The following is a 26,033-nucleotide window of genomic DNA, read 5'->3' as shown; positions in this document are numbered from 1 at the left end:
TTCCTGTTGAAAAATAATAAATTATTCAAGAAAAAGATAGTCCCACCCTCAAGAAAGTTAGGGTACACTAGGAGAGACTGATATGAAAGAAGTAAGTATAATATGGAGTATATTGGGCAGTAATATGTGTGTGAAAAGAAGGAGAAGTCGTTTTTCTCTGGGCAGCAGTGGATGGTGAGGCATTGGGGGAGCTCAGGGAGAGCTGTATAGAGGAGGTTGTTTGAGAAGTAGTAACAGTAGTAATAGATTGACCACTTTTTCACCTACAGTCTGAGGAGGAGCAGCAGCAGCACAGGTATAGATGGAAGACATAATTATCTCCTGGAACCCGTTAAAATTATATTTACTACTACAGAACCCAGTCCTAATTCTTGGTATATTTGCTAACTTCATTTCACTAGCAGCTGAGCCACTGATGTTTCTACCTCAGCCTTTCTTGCCTCCTGCCTTTCTGCCTGCCTGCTTTCCCACCTTCCATCCCCCTTACCTCGTTCTCCCTTTCTTCTCTTCCCTCCTTCTTTCTTTTTCTCTTTCTCCCTTTCATTCTTCCTTTAGTCTTTTTTAATGAGAAGAAACTCATGTATCAACAAATTAAAATTCAGTAGCAACTACATTAATTCTTTTTTTATTGGACAGGATTTATAGATAAATCCAAACTGTGTTTTCCAAAGAGATATTTGATGTTACTTAGAGTTGTCTGGTAGCACACATTCACAGTAATACACCCTCAATCTGGGTTCCCTTACATAAACAACCTTTTTCTAGGTGGCAGAGTTACTTCTTCTGAATGGAGCTGATCCATTATTTAGAAATGATGATGGAAAATGTGCTTTGGATGAGGCCAAAGATTTATGTATGAAGCGTCTCCTTGAGAGATATATGCCTAAACATCAAAAATGCCTTACATCAGGTAAGATTAAACTGCCCTGTAATAGCTATTTGTCACATCAGTGAAGTTACAGAAATTTAATTTAGAATTAAAGAAATTAAATTTATTTTTCTCATGAGTGTTGAGAAAATCCATCCAATAGTGTCTTTTCTTCATTCTTTTAATAAATCACACTGACTTGTTTGCAAATGCACATAGGACTCTAAAAGAAAAAAGAAAGGTAATACTTTTCTGCAGGTTGTACATTGCAAACAGTTAAGAAACCTTTTATAAATTTGTTTCTTTTCCCCAAAATCCTTTGACTAAATAACGTGATATGATGTAAATTAAATTTGGTTATATCCTTTTCAGTGAAAATGGCCAGGATTATTTATATTCATTCCCTAAGAATATTTTCTTATGGCTATACTTTTTCCCTCTCATCCACTGCTCTATTAAATTGAACAACAAAAGAACTTGATCTATAGTTTTCAATAAAAAATTATGTAAACATAATTTAAATACATGACATACTCTTTATACTCTCTAATACGTTTGTTAGATTTTTTGGTAACAACTCTACATTCATCTGCTCAGAACTCTGCAATGGCTCTCCCTTTAATCTAGAAGAAAAGCCAGTATCCTTACAATAGCCTAGAAGTTCCTGTTATCAGCTGGCCACCCTACTGATTAACCCCTTTTACCAGTACTTTCTACCACCATTACTCAACTTTAGTCATGCTGGCCTCCTTGCTTTTCCTCAGATATGCCTCCCCAAGTCTTAGTTCAAATGTCACCTTCTCAACGAGGCCTAGACCACCCTACTTAATACTGCAACTGCCCCCTTCTTACCCTCACTATATTAGTTATCTATCAGTATGTAACAACAAATCCTAATATTTAGCAGCTTAAAACAACAAACGTGTTTTATCTCACACAGCTTCAGAGGGTCAGGATTCTGGGAGTAGTTTAACTGAGTGGTTCTAGATGAGAGTCACAGGTTGTAGTCATCTCAAGTTGCAACTAGGACAGGAAGATCCACTTTCAAATTCACAAATGATTGTTGGCAGGACTCAGATCATTGCTGGTTGTTGGCTGAAGGCTTTAGCTACTTGCCACATTAGCTTCTCCATAAGGCTGCTGACAACCTGGCAGCTATCTCAGAGCAGGTGACCTAAGAGGAAGAGAATGTACCTTAGACAAAAGCCAGTCTTTTCATAACCTAATCTTAAAAGTGATATGTCATCACTTTTGCCATATTCTGTTTGTTAGAAGTGAGTCACTAAGTCTGGCCCACACTCAAAGGTAGCAGAATTAAGCTCCACCGCTTAATATACATGGATATATTAAAAATATATCCATAGATTCACAAAAATCTATGGATATATTTTTAGAATCATTATACTCACTCTATTCCCTCTAACCCCGCTCTGCTTAGACATTCCCCATAGCACTTATTACCTAATGCATTAGACAGTTGACTTATTTTTTATTTTCTGTCTTTTTCCTCCAGAATCTAAGCTCCATGAAGGAAAAGATCTTTGTTTTGTCTACTGATTAATATTAAAGTGTCTTGTACATAGTAGGCATTCAGCAAATATTTATTGAATAAATATTGTCAGTCCTCTGAAACAAAAACAAATTCTTCCCATTCAAGAGATCCATATGTGCTTCATTCCCATTTATTAAACTGTATTTTAATAAAAAAATTCCCCAACAGATATTTTCTCCCAAAGGCTTTTATATATTATTATCTTTAACAACAAAGGCTTCTACCTTTGCAATTCCCCCTTTGTGTGCAGGAAAGTTTAATCTGAAAATCCTTCTCACCATGAAGTGAGTGGGCCTCCCTACATGTCCTGTAGTTCTCCTTTAATAGAACAAAACTTAGGCTGGCAGTGGAAACCTATCCTCTGCTAAAGCTCTGTGTCTTCTGGGGGACAAATAATACAGCTGTGGCTATTGTCACTTCTTTGATACAAATATAAATTCAAAGTTCTTTGGTGGCAAGTAATCAACTTAAGGCTGAAAAGGGAGTTTCTTGACAGAACAACTCAAGAATTAAAGGAAAAGCTGAAGATCCAGACCTTGGAAAGGTGAAGAATAAAAGCAGCTCCAGGGATCTAGGCAGCAGGAACCAATGATATCTCTCTTCAGAGAGCTGCCTATGAGGTTATGTGCTGGGCAGGCAAAACAACAGATGCTCTCTAACCCACCTCCACTGGAATTTATTTTCTGTGGAGAGTCATTCATTCATTCTTTCATTCATTGTATCAGGGTTGCTATGTATCAAACACTAAATAGTGCTAAAGCCTAATAATACAAGATGAATAAGAAACAGGGATAGCAAGCAATTACGATGAAGAACGTGATAAAAGAATGCTCAGGCCCTATGAGAGTACATAAAAAAGACACATAACCCAGGCTCCTTCATGTCCAGGAGGATAACAGGACAGATATTACATATCTATCTTGGTTAATGATTAAGTGTCAACACAAATCCTTTGATAAGTCTATTAGAAAAGATCTTTTCCTGATCTAAATGGTTTTAAATGAAATTTAAAGTACATCTCTGTATTAGTTTGTTCTCATGCTGCTAATAAAGACATACCTGAGACTGGGTAACTTATAAAGGAAAGAGGTTTAATTGACTCACAGTTCTGCAGGACTAGGGAGGCCTAAGGAAACTTAAAATCATGGTGGAGGGGAAACAAACACGTCCTTCTTCACATGGCAGCAGCAAGGAGAAGTGCAGGGGAACAACCCTTTATAAAACCATCAGATGTTGTGAGACTTATTCACTATCAGGAGAACAGCATGAGAAAAACCTGCCCCCATGATTCAATTACCTCCCGCTGGGTTCCTCCCATGACACATGGGGATTATGGGAGATACAATTCAAGATAAGATTTGGAAGGGGACACAGCCAAACCATATCAGTCTCGTTCCCAGCTGGGTTCTATTTAATATAAAACAGTTCTTCCAATTATTGTTGGGTGTGTCTGTTATTGAAAATTAGGTACAGTTGAGCAATCTAACAACCAGTCATGAGACTAGTTTTTCTTTAGGGTTAGTGGATCTATTTTATTATTTTACAGACACTTATTTTATAAATAATATACTTGATCAAGAAATGCAGTTGTCTGAATGCTATTGACAAGAACTAAGTCCTGGATCAAAATATTCTACTTTTATAGTAAAGAGAAAACTTCATTGATAATTGAAGGCTACCAGGAGGTAATTAATTAATGGTTCATTAGAGCAAAAAACTTCCTTCCAGTGGCCAAATTGCATGAGAAGTGAGACAGACAGTAACTTGTTGAAGCCAAGTCTATACAAGCACATTAAGATAAATTATTAAAACAATCATATTAACATTTTAAACTATATGGAAAATTGCAAATAAAATTCAGTTGGAGGCAAAAGTATATTTTTAAATTACTGCTTTGATAATCTGCTTAACTGCTTGACTTCTCTATTTTAAATAATTACAACATGCATTGTTTTGCTCTTCTGGGAATGCTTCCTACAGCATTCTAGTCCTTTCTCCAAATCCAGAATCCCCTGTTCACCAGTGCCCACTTTAATCCATTCCTACCCAATGAAATTTCTTTCATGTAAAGGAATCCCAAACATTTCTCCATAGGACTAAGCTCCCACTCTTCCTTTGTGAGAGAATTTACTAAGATGGGTTGTGTTATCATGCTTCACCAGATGGTTTGAATATTTCTTAAGTTTAAACTTTCAAATTCCATGATTAATTATCAGCCTACTTTTCAATATGAATGCAAAATTAGGTTACTTAAGTAAAGAATAGTTGTATGTAAATAGAGAATATTATTTCACTTAAATAAATAAAAAGAGTATTCATTTTTAAGTTCCAGATGAAGAGCTTTCAAGTATGGGAATGATGAATAAAGAACTTTCCTCATATAAAATATATTTGCTGCTTTTCTAGCTTAAAGTAAAATATATCTACTTTGATGTAGGACAAGGGTTCAGTCCTAACTTTATAGCCTCATAGGCTATAAAGCTTATAGGGTAAATTAACATTCGTAATTTTCTTATCTGTAAACTTGGGTTTATAATATCTGTGCATCTACCTGTATACCTATGGGATTGTTAATGTGAGGACTGAAGTTAATATATGTAAATATCTCAACACAGTACCCGGTACATTATGGGAACTCAGAGTGGCAGAGGGAAAATAATATAGCTATATCACCAAATATCACCACCTCAGAATTTATGCCTGGGTATTAAGTTGGTTGTATTAGGGAATGTAAAGTCTTAAAACTGAGAGAAAATGAAGCCCTGTTCTTCCGTCCAGATTCTCTTAGGAACCATGTCCCTTGCAGGGTGGTTTCTGGAAAATATGATTTTTCTACTCTATTATTTAAGATCGAAGGTTTGGAGAAGGTATAGTGTCCTTTTGCTCTTAGAAAATAATAATAACAATAATAATGGAGCACTTTCTCTATACCTAGGATTCATGTAAACACTTTACATGGATTATATAATTTAATCTTCACCATTCTATAAGGTTGAAACTATTATTAGCTTTCATTTATGGGCATTTTATGGAGGCAGAGACATTAAGAAATTTGCTCAAGGTCAGCCAGCTCGTAAGCAGATGAGAATCAAGACTGAAACTCTGGAGTGAGTCCCCAGAGACGGTGCTCCATAGGAATAGCACCTTTTTGCTTGGTAAAAGGACATTATGTTTGACTTTTTCACCTGTATAATGTGAATGAATCAATGTCATACTTCATTATGCAGCTCATAATTTGATTGCTATCATGAAAGTTATCCCCAAGAAATAAATTAAATTGCTCTATTTTCGAATTACATCCTCATTAAAATATTTTACATTGCTAGCTTATATTTAGGGAAATTTGTGTTATGTATCACATACAAGATGTTCATTCATTTATTCCTTCCTCTGTCAAATATTCTTTGAATATTTCCTGTGTGTAAGCCATTGTTCCTAGGTTTTTATCTTTTGTAGCCAAATGCATATATAGTTAACTGTAATGCTACTTTCAGTACATAAAGGAGGCTATGAAGAGACACTAAAATACATTCCTTTTATTATCAACTTAGGCTTTTTAAAAATAATCTTTTTCCCCCTGTGCATTCACAAGATGATTGGCCTTTTCCATCTGTGTATGTTTTACTTTGAAGAGAATGCAGCATTCAATTAGGACCTTATTAAGCAGGCATATTAGGAGATGATAATCTAATTAATTATAAAATAAGTTTTCACCTTATAAAAGTAGCTTGCACACAGTTACATAATCTATTGAATAAAGAGGTCATATCTGGATATATCTGTGGGGAAAATAAATACTGAGTTTAGTGCCAATCTTTAGTATTAGTTATTTTGTTAGATCTGTTTTGCTTTCCCTATGGAAATGTTTTAGCTCTCTTAAGATAGTATTTGATTTCTAATATGGAACTTATAGGAATGTTATATGTGCCAATTTTAATATAAAATGTTTGCATAATTTCACTTATTCCACTTGGTTTTCTTGTGGCAAAGGACTCGTGGGTTTTAGAAGTCTAAAGTCTAAACACTAGAAGCTGTTTTCATTGATTTTCTCTTTTTGTTTACAGCTCAAAGGAGTAGCATTGACCCACTAGACATAGAGGATGTGTACCAACACAAGGTATATCTATGTTTAGTAATAAACATTTTTATAGGGATGTAACTTCTGGTTGTTTCATAGATTGTCAAAGGGAAGAGAAAGACTGCTGAAGCTTTAGTAATAATGACCTCACATTTGCTTTTAAGACACTAGAATAATTGCATGAGAATCAGAGGGTTCTGGGCTGTTAGTTTGTAGCATATCTGGGCACGCTAATATGTTGGTAACCATTTCCTTCCTCCTCATCTTTATGGAGCTTAAGGTTTATCAACCATGTCTAATTTTCTGTGGCCTAAGCATAGTACAGGAAGGAGTCAAAAGTTTTAGCCCATCCCTTCAAACTTTACATCGTGGGCAGTTACTCTTCATCTGGTACTTGAGTTGTGGTGAATGAGAGGAAGCTGTGTTCCTGTTTTAATCTTAGCAGCCCATAATAATTTTTTCATACAGACCAGTTGAAGAGCATATCTTTCTTCCTGTTTTTAAGTCAATTTTTCTGCTTCCATCCCATAGTTCTCCCGGATAATAGAAGAAGAAACCCCTAATTCTAGCTCCACCTGTATAACAATTGGGAGAGGAGAGTGTTTCTAAAGCATTTGTGTAAATCTTCTTGTAAAGTTTAGAGTCTGACTACTGGAATCTGCTTTCTTCAATTTTCTCTTGCTGTTTACAACTGAAAGGAATAGCACCAATCCACTAGACATGAAAGATGTACACCAACACAGAGTTTCCTTTTAAAGGAAACTTTGATCTGATTAATTTAAAAGCCTATAAAAATTAAGTAGATTAAAATTTTTTATTATGTTTAATAAGATTAGTAGTGCTACAATACTGGCAAGAAGGAATTAAAATCTGCAGTAGAAAATAAAGATTAGTATACATACTGAGTCTAAATCTATTACATTTGCCTTTCTTCTATTAGTCTGCATTTCTGAAATATCAGGTTGGCTATATCCCAGCAGGATCTGTGGTTAGATTGAATTAGAAAATAGTAGTTTGAATCAAATAATAGTTGATTTATCAATAATCCAGATTGAATTGATATAGTACTACCACTGAAAATTAAAGCTAACTATGTATTTTTTTCTATAGAAACCAAAGTTCAGTTCTAAAAGTCACATTTGGCATGTTTATAGTGAAAATTCCAACAGACAGAAGCTGGAACATGTAAAAGTCAATAAAGGAAGCAAAGAGAGTTTATTTATAAATAAAGAAGATGTATATGAATATTACCAAAAAGATCCCCAAAACACAAAATTTGGTAAATCCAAGCATAAACAGTCAACTCTTAACCAGATATACTCTACAGGACTCAGAAAGGGCAATCTCCATAACGTCAAAGATCCCAATACAAACATGCCAAAAGGTATAGGAAGAAGAAAAACACAACATAAAAGGACCCAAGTAGATGATGTAGACTGTAATCCAAGAAAGACACTAGCTGTCTCCCCTTCCAGGAGAGTAAACAGATTGGTTACCTATCAGCAGCATATTCCAGAAACCCTTAATGACCTTCCAGAAGAATTGTGTGAAACTTCCAGCTTAACTCTGTCAAGCCTGAAAAATGGATTAGATAACAGTACTGAGGCTTGTTCAGTTTCCAAAGAGATACACATCCAGAACCTGGATTTATCAGATAATCAAGAAGTTCAATGCTTGGAATTAGAATCTGTTGACCAAACTGAAGCTGTTTCTTTCCCAGGACTTTCATTACATAAAGAAATCAGGTTACCAGTTGTTACTACAGATAAGCAGCCTCACACTCTCCAGGAACAACACCATGTACTTTACAAATCTCATGAAAACAGCAACTTGGTCCCAAAAGATGAGAGATTTAACAAATGGGAAAATTCTTTCCTATCCTTTGTAAAGGGAAATTCTGATAATGATGATGATGATGATTGCTCTACCTCTGAGAAGGCTATAACATCTAAAAAGGTGTTGTGTTCTACAGGTGGCAAAAAACACTATAATTTTAAGGAGAATTTAACAAATAAAAAAGAAATGGGTTTTCAACAGTTTTTACTTTCTGAAGATCATCTTTCACAGGAAAATGAGTTAAAAGCAGTCAGCCTAACCACACTTCCAGAACAGGAAGCTGTTAATTTTTCTCATTCAGATAATGCAGTTATTTCTGAACATGTTGCAAATTATGAACAATGCATATTTGGACCTTCTTTTGATCACTCAAATGGCAATCCTGAGCAAAATTCCCTGGCTTGTATGAGAACACTTTCGACACATGAGGCTTCAAAGTTGACTAATCATGTGGAGCTATTCAAAAAGCCACAGGATTATATTCCCAGAGCACCAACTTTTTTAATGAATCAAACAGATACACATATTGTGGAGAAGGTGGCAAAGAATTGTGACACTGAAAGGAATTACATTGACAGAGACCAAAAGATAATTTATTCAAATGAGCCTTTATCCATAGTTGTTCATTCTCAAGTAATAGAAACAACTAAAGTTGAAAAAAGGAGACAAAACCATCTAGAAAGTGAGACTATACACGATATAGATTCTCATTCCACTGACAATATGAGTAAAGAATTGGCCAACATCTCACAACTTAGTCAAAAAGAAAAGAAGGAAATTTCTCACAAACCAGGTATTTATTGCTTAATCTGTACATATTTCCTATAGATTTACTTATTTTTATAGAAATTTCCAACCAAATTGTATTCAATCGATGGCCAAACTGAGAAGAATGAGGATATGTAGATCATATTTTGAGATGCCACTAAACCTAGTAGTTAAGTAATAGTGATTACTTTGAAAGTCAAAACGATGTTATCAAAGATGGTTGCTAAGCTGATATTGACTGACGGTAATAAACAGTAGTTTTTTTTATAATTATTATTATACTTTAAGTTCTGGGATACATGTGTAGAACGTGCAGATTTGTTACATAGGTATATACGTGCCATGGTGGTTTGCTGCACCCATCAACCCATCGTCTACATTAGGTATTTCTCCTAATGCTATCCCACCAGTGGCCCCCCAACCCCATGACAGGCCCTGGTGTGTGATGTTCCCCTCCCCATGTGTTCTCATTGTTCAGTTCCCACTTATGAGTGAGAACATGTGGTGTCTGGTTTTCTGTTCCTGTGTTAGCTTGCTGAGAATGATGGTTTCCAGCTTCATTCATGTCCCTGAAAAGGACATGAACTCATCCCTTTTTATGGCTGCATAGTATTCCATGGTGTATATGTGCCACATTTTTTTATCCAGTCTATCACTGATGGGCATTTGGGTTGGTTTCAGGTCTTTGGTATTGTGAACAGTGCCACAATAAACATACATGTACATGTGTCTTTATAGTAGAATGATTTATAAGCCTTTGGGTATATACCCAGTAATGGGATTGATGGGTCAAATGGTATTTCTGGTTCGAGATCCTTGAGGAATCACTGTACTGTCCTCCGCAATGGTTGAACTAATTTACACTCCCACCAACAGTGTAAAAGCACTCCTATTTCTCCACATCCTCTCTAGCATCTGTTGTTTCATGACTTTTTAATGATCGCCATTCTAACTGGCGTGAGATGGTATCTCATTGTGGCTTTGATTTGCATTTCTCTAATGACCAGTGATGATGAGCTTTTTTTCATGTTTTTTGGCCACATAAATGTCTTCTTTTGAGAAGTGTCTGTTCATATCATTTGCCCACTTTTTGATGGGGTTGTTTGTTTTTTTCTTGTAAATTTGTTCCTTGTAAATTCTGGATATTAGCCCTTTGTCAGATGGATAGATCGCAAAAATTTTCTTCCGTTCGGTAGGTTGCCTGTTCACTCTGATGATAGTTTCTTTTGCTGTGCAGAAGCTCTTTAGTTTAATTAGATCCCATTTATCAATTTTGGCTTTTGTTGCCATTGCTTTTGGTGTTTTAGTCATGAAGTCTTTGCCCGTGCCTATGTCCTGAATGGTATTGCCTAGGTTTTCTTCTAGGGTTTTTATGGTTTTAGGTCTTACATTTAAGTCTTTAATCCATCTTGAGTTAATTTTTGTCCCCTAAGGGTAAGGAAGGGGTCCAGTTTCAGTTTTCTGCATATGGCTAGCCTGTTTTCCCAACACCATTTATTAAATAGGGAATCCTTTCCCCATTGATTGAATAAACAGTATTTCTATCACTCTTTCTATTCCTTTTTAATATAGTATTTATTTAGCATCAGGAAACCTAACAACATTTTGATAGCAGAAAATTGTTAGGTCTATTCATTTCAACTATCTACTATATTCCCATCAGAGCTGCAGCCAGCAAACTTTTTGTGTGTTACATAAAAACATTTTTAAAAGCTTCCATTTTCTTAAACAGTCCAGTGTGGAACAGAAACTTTAAAAAATTAGAAATTTTATTTTCTAATTGTACAACCAGGTAGGAGAACAACAACACTGATACTGTAAAATGTTTGTTTCAGATGAGGAATTAACTAATAACATCAGTGGAGATGAAATAACTATAAGAAATTGTGAGGAGATAAAAGAAAAAACGGAGTCAGAAATTCACATGCCTACTAATAGCCAAGAACACAAAACAGTTCAGAATTTCAGAAAAAGACAAAGTTTCTTAAAAACTACCTGCAACCTAGGTTTGTATTCCTATAATTGTATAGGTTAAAGTTTACAAAATCAAGCCCAGCAATTCACTCTACTTCAAGGAATTTCTAAACTTTCAGATATATTGTTTCTTTTTGTAGTTATTCACTGACTTATATGACTATTTCAGCGATATTTGGTGTTAAGGCACCACTTGATAATCCAATAATCTTTAAGTATATTCATGTCATATTTCTTTCTATGACTTCTAGTTTATTATATTAGAGGAGATAAGGTAAACTGCAGACACAGCAAGAATATTCAGTGGGGACAGCAGGCGTGAAATGTATCAGATTCTTTAGATACTTCCATTCAGCCCTTTTAACATAAGGGAAATTAAAGTAACATAGCCATTAGTTTGTTTTGTGTCAGATGAGTGAACTGTGTGTTTCACAGTATGGACAAGCTAAACATCCTTTGATAGTTCTTGGAGATAGTTCTGTCATAAACAATAGGCTGGACCACTTCAGGTTAAACGTTATTCACTGAATGTTGATTTACATACTGTCTGTTAAGAGGTAGGAAGGACACTGAATTAGGCATTCTCTATGAATATTCTTTCATTTTCTCCCTCTCATGTAAACTGAAATCCTTCTTATACATACCTCCTATAGTGGGTTGAATGCTGGCCCCCCCAAAACATGCCCTGTCCTAATCCCTGTAGTTTGTGACTATTACTATATAAGGCATGCTTATATAGTAAAAGCATGCCTATTACCTTCTTTGCATATGTTCATATACTCACTCATAGGTGGGAATTGAACAATGAGAACACATGGACACAGGAAGGGGAACATCACACTCTGGGGACTGTTGTGGGGTGGGGGGAGGGGGGAGGGATAGCATTGGGAGATATACCTAATGCTAGATGACGAGTTAGTGGGTGCAGCGCACCAGCATGGCACATGTATACATATGTAACTAACCTGCACATTGCGCACATGTACCCTAAAACCTAAAGTATAATAATAATAAAACAAACAAACAAACAAAAAAAAGAACCCTAAGATAAGGAGACCATCCTGGATTATCCAGGTGGGCCCTAAATCTAATTACTGTGTCCTTATGAGAGAAACACAGGGAGATTTGAAATACACAGAAAAAATGATGAGATGAAGGCAAAGGAGCAATGTAGCCACAGCCAAGGAAACCAAGGAATGCTGACAGCCATCAGAAGCTAGAAGAGGCACAGAAAGATTCTCTCCTAGAGCTTCCAGAGGGAGTACAGCCCCGTTGACACTTTGATATTGATTTCTGGTTTCCAAATTATGAGAGAATACATTCTGTTGTTTTAAGTCACCCAGTTTGTGGTAATTGGTTACAGCTACCACAGGAAACTTCCCACCTCTCTAGCAGCACTTAATCATATTTAAATGTAATTTTTAACATGTCTATTATTCCACCAGACTGTAAGCCACTTGAGCAGAGAATTGAACTGCTCCAGAGGTAAGAATTTTAGATAGTGACATCTGGGATTCCCTAAAACAATGGCAGGCTTACCTCCTCCTGATCACCCAACAGTGAATTCAACTATGCCCGAGTTCTGCCACATTCCCCTCACCCTCCACAGATTTCCAATTAGGATTTTAGTTTTCCTCACTAAAATATGAATGAACAGATAGTCAAGGATCGACAAGTATTTGCAGAAAACACCAATATGAAAGATATCAAAGTAAACTAAGCAGACCAAAGGAACCCAGAAGAAACAGAAACTATACAAGAATCAGGAAACATCTAATATTTTTTCCAAAAAGATATAGAAAAGAGGGAACAATAAGAGAACAATACAGAGCTTTTAGTTGTTGAAAACAGAAATTTAAATAAATAGATAATATATAGATATGTACAGCAGGGTTACAAGGCAAAGCTTTACAAGTCTACTAAGGACAAAAGAAGAAAAAGCTGAAAATAGGAGAGAAAAGATAAGAAAATTAAAGATCACTCCAGGAAATCCAGGGAGAATAGCAAGTGAACGGTAGAAGAAATCATTAAAGAAAGAATACAAGAAATGAGATAGGCATTTCCATATTGAAAGTACCACTTAGTGTCTAGTACAGTGAACAAGGCACCTCACTGAAATTTCAGAACAGGAATAAAGAGAAGATCCTGAAAGCTTCTGAGAAGAAAAAACTGGTCACATAATGGAGAGAAATCCAAGTATTTAATAGCATTATACTTATTAATAGTAACATCAGATTCTAAACTACAGTGGAGTTTCTGAAGAGGTTTAGGATGAGTACTATTTGTTTCCTTTTGAATTTCCGTCAGATTTTGCTATTTTACATTTTTAGTCAAATGCTGTACAAACTTACGATGTTAGTAACATTGAGAAGTTTTTGAGTTTTTGCTCCAAAATGTGTATTACATGGCTACCTTCTTTGCTACAGACACACCAAGAACAAGAATTTATACCATCCACAGTAAGAATTATTGGGAGAGTTTGTTGTTGTTGTTGTTTGAGACAGGGTCTTGTCTGTCACCCAGGCTAGAGAGCAGTGGCACAATCACAGTTCACTGCAGCCTTGACCTCCCCAGCTCACATGATTCTCCCACCCCAGCATCCCTCAGTAACTGGGACTACATGCCACCACACCCCGCTAATTTTTTTTTGTTGTTTTTTTTTGAGACGGAGTCTCGCTCTGTCACCCAGGCTGGAGTGCAGTGGCGTGATCTTGGCTCACTCACCCCACTAATTTTTAAATTTTTTTAAGAAATGTCATCTCCCTATGTTGCCCAGGCTAGTCTCAAACTCCTCCTGCCTCAGCCTCCCAAAGTGCAAGGATTACAAGGGTGAGGCACTGTGCCCAGCTGGGAGAGATTTTTCTATTCAAACTTGCAGTCTGCAGGCCTGCAATCTTAGATATAATTTTCAAATATATTCTCTCTCTCTCATATGTATATATATATATACACACACATAAGTTTTTAATTCTTCCAATAAAGAATTTTGGATTGCTAATCTCTAAAGAGCAATATGTTTTTGGCTGGGTGCCAGTGGAAGAGATATATGAGACTCATTCTTCCCTGTGATTCATATAACCCAAGAATCCATTTTTTAGAGAACAGTTCTCTAATCTTTTTATCTCTTGCCCTGAAACCATATGCATGGTTGATGACATTTAGGAAGTAGAGCAAGAAGATTGTCCCAAAGTTTAATGCAGTGATTCTCAAACCTTAGTTTGCATCAGAATTACCTGAAAAGCTTGTTAAAACACAGATTGCTGGGCCCTACCCTCAAAGAATCTGATTCAGTAGGTGTGTTAGTTGTCTCTATTACACACTTATTATCTCATACTTTCTGTAGGTCAGGAATCAGGCATGGCTTAGTTGGGACCTCTAACAGAATTGTTCATAGGCAGCAAAGTGTTGGCCAGGACTGGGGTCTCATCTGAAGGCTCTACTAGGGAAGGATACATTTTCAAGCTCATGTGATTGTTGGCAGAATTCAGTTTCTTGAGGATGGTTGGCTGAGGGCCTCAGTTCCTCACTGGTGATTGGCTGGTGGCCAGCCTCAGTTTCTTGCTCGGTGGGCTTTTCCAACATGGCTACTTGCATCATCAAAGCATACAAGCTGAAGGCAATACAGCAAGTCTGCTAGCAGGACAGAAAATGTTACAATCTCTTTTAACCTAATCAGTTGAATGAAATACCCTCAATATGGAAATATTCTATTGGTTAGAAGCAAGCTATTCAAGAGAAGAAGAGTACACAAAGTCATAAATACCAGATGGTGAGGATCATTAGGAGCCATTTTAGTCTGTCCTCCAAAGTAAGTTTGGAGTGGACTGGGGAATTTGCATTTCTAACAAGTTTCCTCCATGGTGCTGATACCACTGATTTAACGAATATTTTCTGTTTCTTCACCCTATCCCTTTATTTTGCTTTGCATCTCAGTCTGAAGCTTCTCTAATGCAGTTTCTTTCTTTCTTTTTTTTTTTTTTTTTTGAGATGGAGTGTATCTCTGTCACCCAGGCTGGAGTGCAGTGGTGCAATCTTGGTTCAGGGCGACCTCCACCTTCCAGGTTCTAGTGATTCTCCTCCCTCAGTCTCCAGAGTAGCTGTGATTACAGGCATCCACCACCTATGCCCGGCTAATTTTTGTATTTTTAGTAGAATGCTGGGATTACAGACATCAGCCACCGTGCCTGGCCCTGATGCAGTTTCTATAGAAAACAAACCTTCAGGTTCCTGGCTTTGGGTTGGAGATCTGGGATAAGAGGAGTGGTTGCTAGTCAGTTGAGGGTTGGGGAAGGAAACTTGGAGTCCCAACTTTTCTATGTAAAAGATCTTATATAAAAGATATTAACCAACTGCCCAGCGCCCACCCCCACTGTTCCATACACCTGCCTTCCATAGTGCCTCATTTCCCCAAGTGTGGAGTGCGTGAGTCCAGATTGGCTCTCTCTACAATTCCCTTTGCAGGCACTTGTGTTGGAGCATTCCCCATTCTGCCAAGTCAGTTCACTCTTCTCCATCATTGACTTTCTAATTCCCTCAAATTTGTTGAAGTCTTTGTCCTTTATTGTTTCCTCTTTCATTTTTTTAATATGGTACTTTAAAATTTCTTTTACTGTCATTTTAGCATGGTTTTGGCAGGAAATAGGGGGAAAACATGATCTGTACATTACTTTTAGTTCCAACTTAAGTCTAACTTGTATTGCAAGGAAGAGATTTAAAAAACAAAATATTTGGTTAATGATATTGTACAGCACATTTTGTGAAAGAAAAACAGAAAAACATAGGCCATAGTTTGTTACTTGGCACCTATGTGATCAGGAATACACCCACTGAGATACAGAATGGCTGTAGAAAGATGATTTTTTATAATATCTCAGTTATCTTGAGAAAAATATTATTTATTGTTAAAGGACTACTGAGAATTAGATGAGTGTAGATAGAACTGAAGCAAGTTAATTTGTTTTAATCAAGTGTTTGATAGAGTGATTAATCAACTGCTAGAATGAATACAAAGTAATGTGCTTAGATGCTTATTATTTCTTCACAAATTATATATTAAAACAATAACAGCAATGATAACATTAATTGATATATGTTTCTGTGTAGTGTGGTATTTTGAGGAAGTTGTTATGTATTTTCTAAGATCCTTTATAACAATCAGCATTTGGCAGAAAATAAACCTCTTGTCTGGCAAATTTACAGGAATGAAAACAGGTGGGATCAACAAGAGGAATGCCAGAGGGGAAAGCCAGCTTCATTTAGCTGCCAGAAGAGGAAATCTGTCCCTAGTGAAAGCCCTGATAGAATCTGGAGCAGATGTGAATCTAAATGATAATGCAGGTTTGGATCATTTTAATTTAATTACCTTTATAATTTGAACTCACTGAAATACACATTTCAACACCTCCTGCCCCCTCCAATTTGTTCCTGGCTGATATGTAAGTAATAACTTTGAACAATCTTTTTTATATTATATTAGTGTTTAGTTGAATACTAAGATTTATCATTGTTAAAAGACCTTTTTCCTTTGAAACAGTTTTTAACATCCATTTGGGAGCATCAGAGAGGGTAGACAGAATGGGGAGTAAAGGGAGTTAGGCCTTTTCCTTGGAAGCCTCAAGTTTGGTGAGAATGCAGAATTTTCTCATTCTCCTATCCCTTCTTCTCTTTTCTCCTTCTTTTATACTGTTCTTTTTTTTCTCTATTTTTATTCTAAAACTATGAAAAATTTACCTAACATTTTGCTTAAGCACAAAAGAATCTTCTCTGAAGAATTCCACAGGGAAAAACTCAAAGGTTAATTAAACCAGGTGTCATTTTAAAAAGAATTGTGGCAATGCAAAGATACACATAGGAAAGTCAGACGTTTTAATATCTGAGTTGAAACAAATCAAAATGAGTAGTATTTACTCTCATTGTGTTTTGCATTCTGTGAGTCTTTTGCTTTGGCATTTATATCAACAAATATTTGTGATGAGACCAATTTGTTTTCAAAAATGAAACATAAATTTTCAGTCCATAGTTTTTAGTATTATTTCTTGTTCAGTACTTCGTATATACATATGAATCAATATGGATATTGCATTAATGCAACAAAACCTTAGTAATACAGATATTACATGAGTATTGATTCGCATGAAGCAGAGGTTTTTTTTTCTTTTTCTTTTTTTAGGTTGGACACCACTTCATGAGGCATCTAATGAAGGATCTATTGATATAATTGTAGAGTTATTAAAAGCTGGTGCAAAGGTTAATTGTGAAAATATAGATGGAATTCTGCCCTTACATGATGCTGTTGCAAACAATCATTTAAAGGTACAGTGCACTTCACATTAAGATCTTACTACTTTTTCTTAGGAAAATGGATGAAGAAAATGAAGATATTTTAAACTGAGAACTAAAATGATTCTGTAAAACAAGTGATTTTTTAAAAACCTGCTTCAAATTACAAATGAAGATACAATAATATATATGGATTAGAAAATCTACGTATCCTAATGAATCATTTTTCCATTATTTCTTCATCACAAAATACATGCAAGTCAGAAGAGAGTAAAAGTAAACACAGCCCATAAATCTAATCCATTATATTTTTAATTGTCTAAGATAATTTGCTGTTGTGCATAGAAGAGTCTAATTATAGTGATGATACGTGTGACAGCTAGATTTTTTTAACTCAAAATTTCTCAGTGGGTTAGGGGTAAAAACATGAATCATTTGTTTTCAGGGTGTTTGTTGTATCTTTTTCTCCTTTGTTTTTCTTTATCAAGCAGCCATTGTAAAAATATCACAAGAAAAGATTACGAGGGTCATTATTTCAATGACACTGACTTTCAAATCTTGACCTTAAGATTCTTCAGATGTTTACACTCATCTTCCTGTTTGACAAAGCATAGGAGAAAACTCTTACTGTTATCCATAGACAATATAGACTTCAGTAATAATTTTTTCTATTGTTACTATTTGTTTTATAATAAAATATTTTTAATTAAAGTATCTACTTTTTTATTATTATACTTTAAGTTCTAGGGTACATGTGCACAACGTGCAGGTTTGTTACATAGGTGTACATGTGCCATGTTGGTGTGCTGCACCCATCAACTCATCATTTACATTAGGTATATCTCCTAATGCTATCCCTCCCCACTACACCCACCCCATGACAGCCCTGGTGTGTGATGTTCCCCACCCTGTCTCCAAGTGTTCTCATTGTTCAGTTCCCACCTATGAGTGAGAACATGCGGTGTTTGGTTTTCTGTCCTTGTGATAGTTTGCTCAGAATGATGGTTTCCAGATTCATCCATGTTCCTGCAAAGGACATGAACTCATCCTTTTTTATGGCTGCATAGTATTCCATGCTGTATATGTGCCACATTTTCTTAATCCACTCTATCATTGATGGACAGTTGGGTTGGTTCCATGTCTTTGCTATTGTGAATAGTGCCACAATAAACATACGTGTGCATGTGTCTTTATAGCAGCATGATTTATAATCCTTTGGGCATATACCCAGTAATTGGATGGCTAGGTCAAATGGTATTTCTAGGTCAAATGGTATTTCTGGTTCTAGATCCTTGAGGAATCGCCACACTGTCTTCCACAATGGTTGAACTAGTTTACAGTCCCACCAACAGTGTAAAAGTGTTCCTATTTCTCCACATCCTCTCCAGCACCTGTTGTTTCCTGAGTTTTTAATGATTGCCATTTTAACTGGTGTGAGATGGTATCTCATTGTGGTTTTGATTTTCATTTCTCTGATGGCCAGTGATGATGAGCTTTTTTTCATGTGCCTGTTGGCTGCATAAATGTCTTCTTTTGAGAAGTATCTGTTCATATCCTTCACCCACTTTTTCATGGGGTTGTTTGATTTTTTCTTGTAAATTTGTTTAAGTTCTTTGTAGAGTCTGGATATTAGCCCTTTGTCAGATGGGTAGATTCTAAAAGTTTTCTCCCATTCTGTAGGTTGCCTGTTCACTCTGATGGTAGTTTCTTTTGCTGTGCAGGAGCTCTTTAGTTTAATTAGATCCCATTTGTCAATTTTGACTTTTGTTGCCATTGCTTTTGGTGATTTAGTCATGAAGCCCTTGCCATTGCTATGTCTTGAATGGTATTGCCTAGGTTTTCTTCTGGGGTTTTTATGGTTTTAGGTCTACATTTAAGTCTTTAATCCATCTTGAATTAATTTTTGTATAAGGTGTAAGGAAGGGATCCAGTTTCAGCTTTCTGCATATGGCTAGCCAGTTTTCCCAACACCATTGACTAAACAGGGAATCCTTTCCCCATTTCTTGTTTTTGTCAGGTTTGTCAAAGATCAGATGGTTGTAGGTGTGTGGTATTATTTCTGAGGGCTCTGTTCTGTTCCATTAGTCTATATATCTGTTTTGGTACCAGTACCATGCTGTTTTGGTTACTGTAGCCTTGTAGTATAGTTTGAAGTCAGATAGCATGATGCTTCCAGCTTTGTTCTTTTGGCTTAGGATTCTCTTGGCTATGCGGGCTCTTTTTTGGTTCCATATATGAACTTTAAAGTAGTTTTTTCCAATTCTGTGAAGAAAGTCATTGGTAGCTTGATGGGGATGGCATTGAATCTATAAATTACCTTGGGCAGTATGGCCATTTTAACAATATTGATTCTTCCTATCCATGAGCATGGAATGTTCTTCCATTTGTGTCCTCTTTTATTTCGTTGAGCAGTGGTTTGTAGTTCTCCTTGAAGAGGCCCTTCACATCCCTTGTAAGTTGGATTCCTAGGTATTTTATTCTCTTGGAAGCAATTGTGAATGGGAGTTCATTCATGATTTGGCTCTCTCTTTGACTGTTATTGGTGTATAAGAATGCTTGTGATTTTTGCACATTGATTTTGTATCCTGAGACTTTGCTGAAGTTGCTTATCAGCTTAAGGAGATTTTGGGCTGAGACGATGGGTTTTCTAGATATACAATCATGTCATCTGCAAACAGGGACAATTTGACTTCCTCTTTTCCTAATTGAATACCCTTTATTTCTTTCTCCTGCCTAATTGCCCTGGCCAGAACTTCCAAAAGTATGTTGAATAGGAGTAGTGAGAGAGGGCACCCCTGTCTTGTGCCAGTTTTCAAAGGGAATGCTTCCAGTTTTTGCCCATTCAGTGTGATATTGGCTGTGGGTTTGTCATAAATAGCTCTTATTATTTTGAGATACATCCCATCAATACCTAGTTTATTGAGAGTTTTTAGCATGAAGGGCTGTTGACTTTTGTCGCAGGCCTTCTCTGCATCTATTGAGATAATCATGGGGTTTTTGTCTTTGGTTCTGTTTATATGATTGATTACGTTTATGGATTTGCATATGTTGATCCAGCCTTGCATCCCAGGGATGAAGCCCACTTGATCATGGTGGATAAGCTTTTTGATGTGCTGCTGGATTCGGTGTGCCAGTATTTTATTGAGGATTTTGCATTGATGTTCATCAGGGATATTGGTCTAAAATTCTCTTTTTCTGTTGTATAGAGACACAACAGGCTTTGGTATCAGGATGATGCTGGCCTCATCAAATGAGTTAGGGAGGATTCCCTCTTTTTCTATTGATTGGAATAGTTTCAGAAGGAATGGTACCAGCTCCTCCTTGTACCTCTGGTAGAATTCGGCTGTGAATCCGTCTGGTCCTGGACTTTTTTTGGTTGGTAGGCTATTAATTATTGCCTCAATTTCAGAGCCTGTTATTGGTCTATTCAGGGATTCAACTTCTTCCTGATTTAGTCCTGGGAGGGTGTATGTGTCGAGGAATTTATCCATTTCTTCTAGATTTTCTAGTTTATTTGTGCAGAAGTGTTTATAGTATTCTCTGATGGTAGTTTGTATTTCTGTGGAATCGGTGGTGATATCCCCTTTATCATTTTTATTGCGTCTATTTGATTCTTCTCCCTTTTCTTCTTTATTAGTTTTCCTAGTGGTTTATCAATTTTGTTGATCTTTTCAAAAAACCAGCTCCTGGATTCATTAATATTTTGAAGGGTTTTTTTGTATCTCTATCTCCTTCAGTTCTTCTCTGATATTAGTTATTTCTTGCCTTCTGCTAGCTCTTGAATGTGTTTGCTCTTGTTTCTCTAGTTCTTTTAATTGTGATGTTAGGGTGTCAATTTTGATCTTTCCTGCTTTCTCTTGTGGGCATTTAGTGCTATAAATTTCCCTCTACACACTGCTTTAAATGTGTCCCAGAGATTCTGGTATGTAGTGTCTTTGTTCTCATTGGTTTCCAAGAACTTCATTTCTGCCTTCATTTCATTATGTACCCAGTAGTCATTCAGGAGCAGGTTGTTCAGTTTCCATGTAGTTGAGCGGTTTTGAGTGAGTTTCTTAATCCTGAGTTCTAGTTTGATTGCACTGTGGTCTGAGAGACAGTTTGTTATAATTTCCATTCTTTTATATTTGCTGAGGAGTGCTTTACTTCCAACTATGTGGTCAAGTTTGGAATAAGTGCGATCTGGTGCTGAGAAGAATGTATATTCTGTTGATTTGGGGTGGAGAGTTCTGTAGATGTCTATTAGGTCCGCTTGATGCAGAGCTGAGTTCAATTCCTGGATATCCTTGTTAACTTTCTGTCTTGTTGATCTGTCTAATGTTGACAGTGGGGTGTTAAAATCTCCCCTTATTATTGTGTGAGAGTCTAAGTCTCTTTGTAGGTCTCTAAGGACTTGCTTTATGAATCTGGGTGCTCCTGTATTGGGTGCATATATATTTAGGATAGTTAGCTCTTCTTGCGAATTGATCCCTTTACCATTATGTAATGGCCTTCTTTGTCTCTTTTGGTCTTTGTTGGTTTAAAGTCTGTTTTACCAGAGACTAGAATTGCAATCCTTGCTTTTTTTTTGTTTTCCATTTGCTCGGTAGATCTTCCTCCATCCTTTTATTTTGAGCCTATGTGTGTCTCTGCACGTGAGATGGGTCTCTTGAATAGAGCACAATGATGGGTCTTGACTCTATCCAATTTGCCAATCTGTGTCTTTTAATTGGAGCATTTAGCTCATTTACATTTAAGGTTAATATAGTTATGTGTGAATTTGATCCTGTCATTATGATGTTATTAGCTGGTTATTTTGCTCGTTAGTTGATGCAGTTTCTTCCTAACATTGACGGTCTTTACAATTTGGCATGTTTTTGCAGTGGCTGGTACCGGCTGTTCCTTTCCATGTTTAGTGCTTCCTTCAGGAGCTCTTGTAAGGCAGGTCTGGTGGTGACAAAATCTCTCAGCATTTGCTTGTCTGTGAAGGATTTTGTTTCTTCTTCACTTATGAAGCTTAGTTTGGCTGGATATGAAATTCTGGGTTGAAAATTCTTTTCTTTAAGAATGTTGAATATTGGCCCCCACTCTCTTGTGGCTTGTAGAGTTTCTGCCAAGAGATCCACTGTTAGTCTGATGGGCTTCCCTTTGTGGGTAACTTGACCTTTCTCTGTGGCTGCCCTTAACATTTTTTCCTTCATTTCAACTTTGGTGAATCTGACAATGATGTGTCTTGGAGTTGCTCCTCTCGAGGAGTATCTTTGTGGCGTTCTCTGTATTTCCTGAATTTGAATGTTGGCCTGCCTTGCGAGATTGGGGAAGTTCTCCTGGATAATATCCTGAAGAGTGTTTTCCAACTTGGTTCCATTCTCCCGTCACTCTCAGGTACACCGATCAGATGTATATTTGGTCTTTTCACGTAGTCCCATATTTCTTGGAGGCTTTGTTCGTTTCTTTTTACTCTTTTTTTCTCTAAACTTCTTGCTTCATTTCATTCATTTGATCTTCAATCACTGATACCCTTTTTCCAGTTGATTCAATGGGCTACTGAAGCTTGTGCATGCGTCCTGTAGTTCTTGTGCCATGGTTTTCAGCTCCATCAGGTTATTTAAGGTCTTCTCTATGCTGTTTATTCTAGTTAGCCATTCGTCTAATCTTCTTTCAAGGGTTTTAGCTTCTTTGCGATGAGTTTGAGCATCCTCCTTTAGCTCAGAGTAGTTTGTTATTACCGATCGTCTGAAGCCTTCTTCCCTCAACTCATCAAAGTCATTCTCTGTCCATCTTTGCTCCATTGCTGTTGAGGAGCTGTGTTCCTTTGGAGGAGAAGAGGTGCTCTGATTTTTAGAATTTTCAGCTTTTCTGCTCTGGTTTCTCCCCATCTTTGTGGTTTTATCTACCTTTGGTCTTTGATGATGGTGACATACAGATGGGGTTTTGGTGTGGATGTCCTTTCTGTTTGTTAGTTTTCCTTCTAACAGTCAGGACCCTCAGCTGCAGGTCTGTTGGGAGTTTGCTGGAGGTCCACTCCAGACCCTGTTTGCCTGGGTATCACCAGCGGAGGCTGCAGAACAGCCAGTATTGCAGAACGGCAAATGTTGCTGCCTGATCCTTCCTCTGGAAGCTTTGTCTCAGAGGGGCACCCGGCAGTATGAGGTGTCAGTCGGCCCCTAATGGGAGGTGCCTCCCAGTTACGCTACTTGGGGGTCAGGGACCCACTTGAGGAGGCAGTCTGTCCATTCTCAGATCTCAAACTCCATGCTGGAAGAACCACTACTCTCTCCAAAGCTGTCAGACAGGGACGTTTAAGTCTGCAGAAGTTTCTGCTGTTGTTTGTTCAGCTATGCCTGGCCCCCGGAGGTGGAGTCTACAGAGGTAGGCATCCTTCCTTGAGCTGCGGTGGGCTCCACCCATTTCGAGCCTCCCAGCCGCTTTGTTTACCTTCTGAAGCCTCAGCAATGGCAGACACCCCTCCCCCAGCCTTGCTGCCGCCTTGCAGTTTGATCTCAGACTGCTGTGCTAGCAGTGAGTGAGGCTTTGTGGGCGTGGGACCCTCTGACCCAGGCGCAGGATACAATCTCCTGGTGTGCTGTTTGCTAATGAGAGGTGATAACATGCTAGCAGCCCTCGCTCGCTCTCGGTGCCTCCTTGGCCTCGGCATCCACTCTTGCCACACTCCAGGGGCCCTTCAGCCTGCCGTTGCACTGTGGGGGCCCCTTTCTGGGGTTGGCAGAGCATGGAGCCCACTCCCTCTACTCATGGGGAGCTGTGGAGGGAGAGGCGCAGCTGGGAGCTGGGGCTGCGTGCGGTGCTCGCAGGCCAGTGAGGGATCTGGGTGGGCATGGGCTCAGTAGACCCTGCACTTGGCGCAGCTGGCCGGTGCCTGCTGGGCTTGATAGGAGGCTGGGTCCCATGCGTTGACCACCGTTCCCTCTTCGTGGGGTCGTTGGCCAAGATGATGGTTCTCCATCTCTTTCTCACTTCCCTTCTTTTCCTCTTGGTTGTGTGGGATGAGCTCCCTCTGGGCTACCAGAGTGCCCGGGCTAGGTGCTGCAAAGTCCCTGGTGAGTGCCAGTGAGAGGTGAAGCTGGCTGGGCTTCTGGGACAGGTGGGAACTTGGAGAACTTTTCTGTCTAGCTAAAGGATTGTAAACACACCAGTCAGCGCTCTGTGTCTAGCTAATTGGGTGGGGACCTGGAGAACTTTTCTGTCTAGCTAAAGGTTTGTAAACGCACCAATCAGCACTCTGTATCTAGCTAAAGGTTTGTAAATGCACCAATCAGCACTCTGTGTCTAGATAATCTGGTGGGGACTTGGAGAACTTTTGTGTCTAGCTAAAGGATTGTAAATGCACCAATCAGCGCTCTACGTCTAGCTAAAGGTTTGTAAACGCACCAATCAGCGCTCTGTCAAAACAGACCAATCAGCTCTCTGTAAAATGGACCAATCAGCTCTCTGTAAAATGGACCAATCAGCTCTCTTTAAAATGGATCAATCAGTAGGATGTGGGTGGGGCCAGATAAGGGAATAAAAGCAGGCCACCAGAGCCAGCAGTAGCAACCCACTCAGGTCCCTTTCCACACTGTGAAAGCTTTGTTCTTTTGCTCTTTGCAATAAATCTTGCTGCTGCTCACTCTTTGGGTCTGCACTACCTTTATGAGCTGTAACACTCACAGTGAAGGTCTGCAGCTTCACTCCTGAAGCCAGTGAGACCACAAACCCACTGGGAGGAACAAACAACTCCAGACGTGCCACCTTTAAGAGCTGTAACACTCACTGCAAAGGTCTGCGGCTTCACTCCTGAGGTCAGTGAGACCAAGAACCCACCAGTAGGAAGAAACTCTGGACATGTCCGAACATCAGAAGGAACAAACTCTGGACACGCCATCTTTAAGAACTGTGACACTTGCTGTGAGGGTCCGCAGCTTCATTCTTGAAGTCAGAGAGACCAAGAACCCACCAATTCTGGACACACTATGACCATTGGAAAAGCTCAGTATTAGGGTGGGAGTGTCCCGATTCTCCAGGTGCCATCTGTCATGACTTCCCTTGGCTAGGAAAGGGAATTCCCTGACCCCTTGCACTTCCTGGGTAAGGTGATGCCCTGCCCTGCTTCGGCTCACACTCTGTGGGCTGCACCCTCTGTCCGACAAGCCCCAGTGAGATGAACCTGGTACCTCTGTTGGAAATGCAGAAATCAACCATCTTCTGCGTCACTCATGCTGGGAGCTGTAGACTGGAGCTGTTCCTATTCAGCCATCTTGGAACCTCTTCAGTAATGATTATTGGTTTGAAAAAATAGTTAAGGAAACCATGAAGAACAATATAAAAAATTCCTTGGATCCCTCATTGATACCTATTTATCTATCTATAGATATTTTAAGAGCCTGGTAACTTTTTAATGTAATTTTGTGAAAGGATATTCTTGCTGTTTTCAGCCTACACATGGCCATGTGGAGGCTGTTATTACTGAATTTATGATCTGCTAAGAGATGTGAATTAATGATTAAGAATATACCAGAGTGGGTGAGCTAATGTCCGATGTGGCTTCTTTTGGCTGAAAGAAGCTGTATTAGTTTGTTCTTGCATTGCTATAAAAAACTACCTGAGGCTGAGTACTTTATGAAGAAAAAAGGCTTGATTGACTCACAGTTCTGCAAGCTATACAGGAAGCATGACTGAGGAGACCTCAGGAAACTTAAAAT

General features: G+C 38.1%; 1 protein-coding gene across 3 annotated transcripts in view; it reads left to right on the top strand.

Annotated features, from left to right (window-relative positions):
- ANKRD31 (ankyrin repeat domain 31) overlaps positions 1–26,033 on the top strand; it is a 188,896-nt gene that overhangs the window by 88,805 nt on the left and 74,058 nt on the right. For 2 of the 3 annotated variants that reach the window (XM_054555637.1, XM_054555638.1), the window contains exons 12-17: positions 766–910; positions 6,485–6,537; positions 7,609–9,127; positions 10,938–11,108; positions 16,276–16,413; positions 17,246–17,388. In XM_054555637.1, coding sequence (XP_054411612.1) covers positions 766–910; positions 6,485–6,537; positions 7,609–9,127; positions 10,938–11,108; positions 16,276–16,413; positions 17,246–17,388 — 2,169 coding nt within the window. The remainder of the gene's footprint in view (positions 1–765; positions 911–6,484; positions 6,538–7,608; positions 9,128–10,937; positions 11,109–16,275; positions 16,414–17,245; positions 17,389–26,033) is intronic. The other variant, XM_024247336.2, reaches the window with a different exon arrangement.

The sequence above is a fragment of the Pongo abelii genome, chromosome 4 (genome assembly GCF_028885655.2).
Source record: "Pongo abelii isolate AG06213 chromosome 4, NHGRI_mPonAbe1-v2.0_pri, whole genome shotgun sequence".
NCBI lineage: Eukaryota > Metazoa > Chordata > Mammalia > Primates > Hominidae > Pongo > Pongo abelii.
Note: the sequence above shows the minus strand (reverse complement) of the source record. Positions and strands in the feature narration are given on the sequence as shown.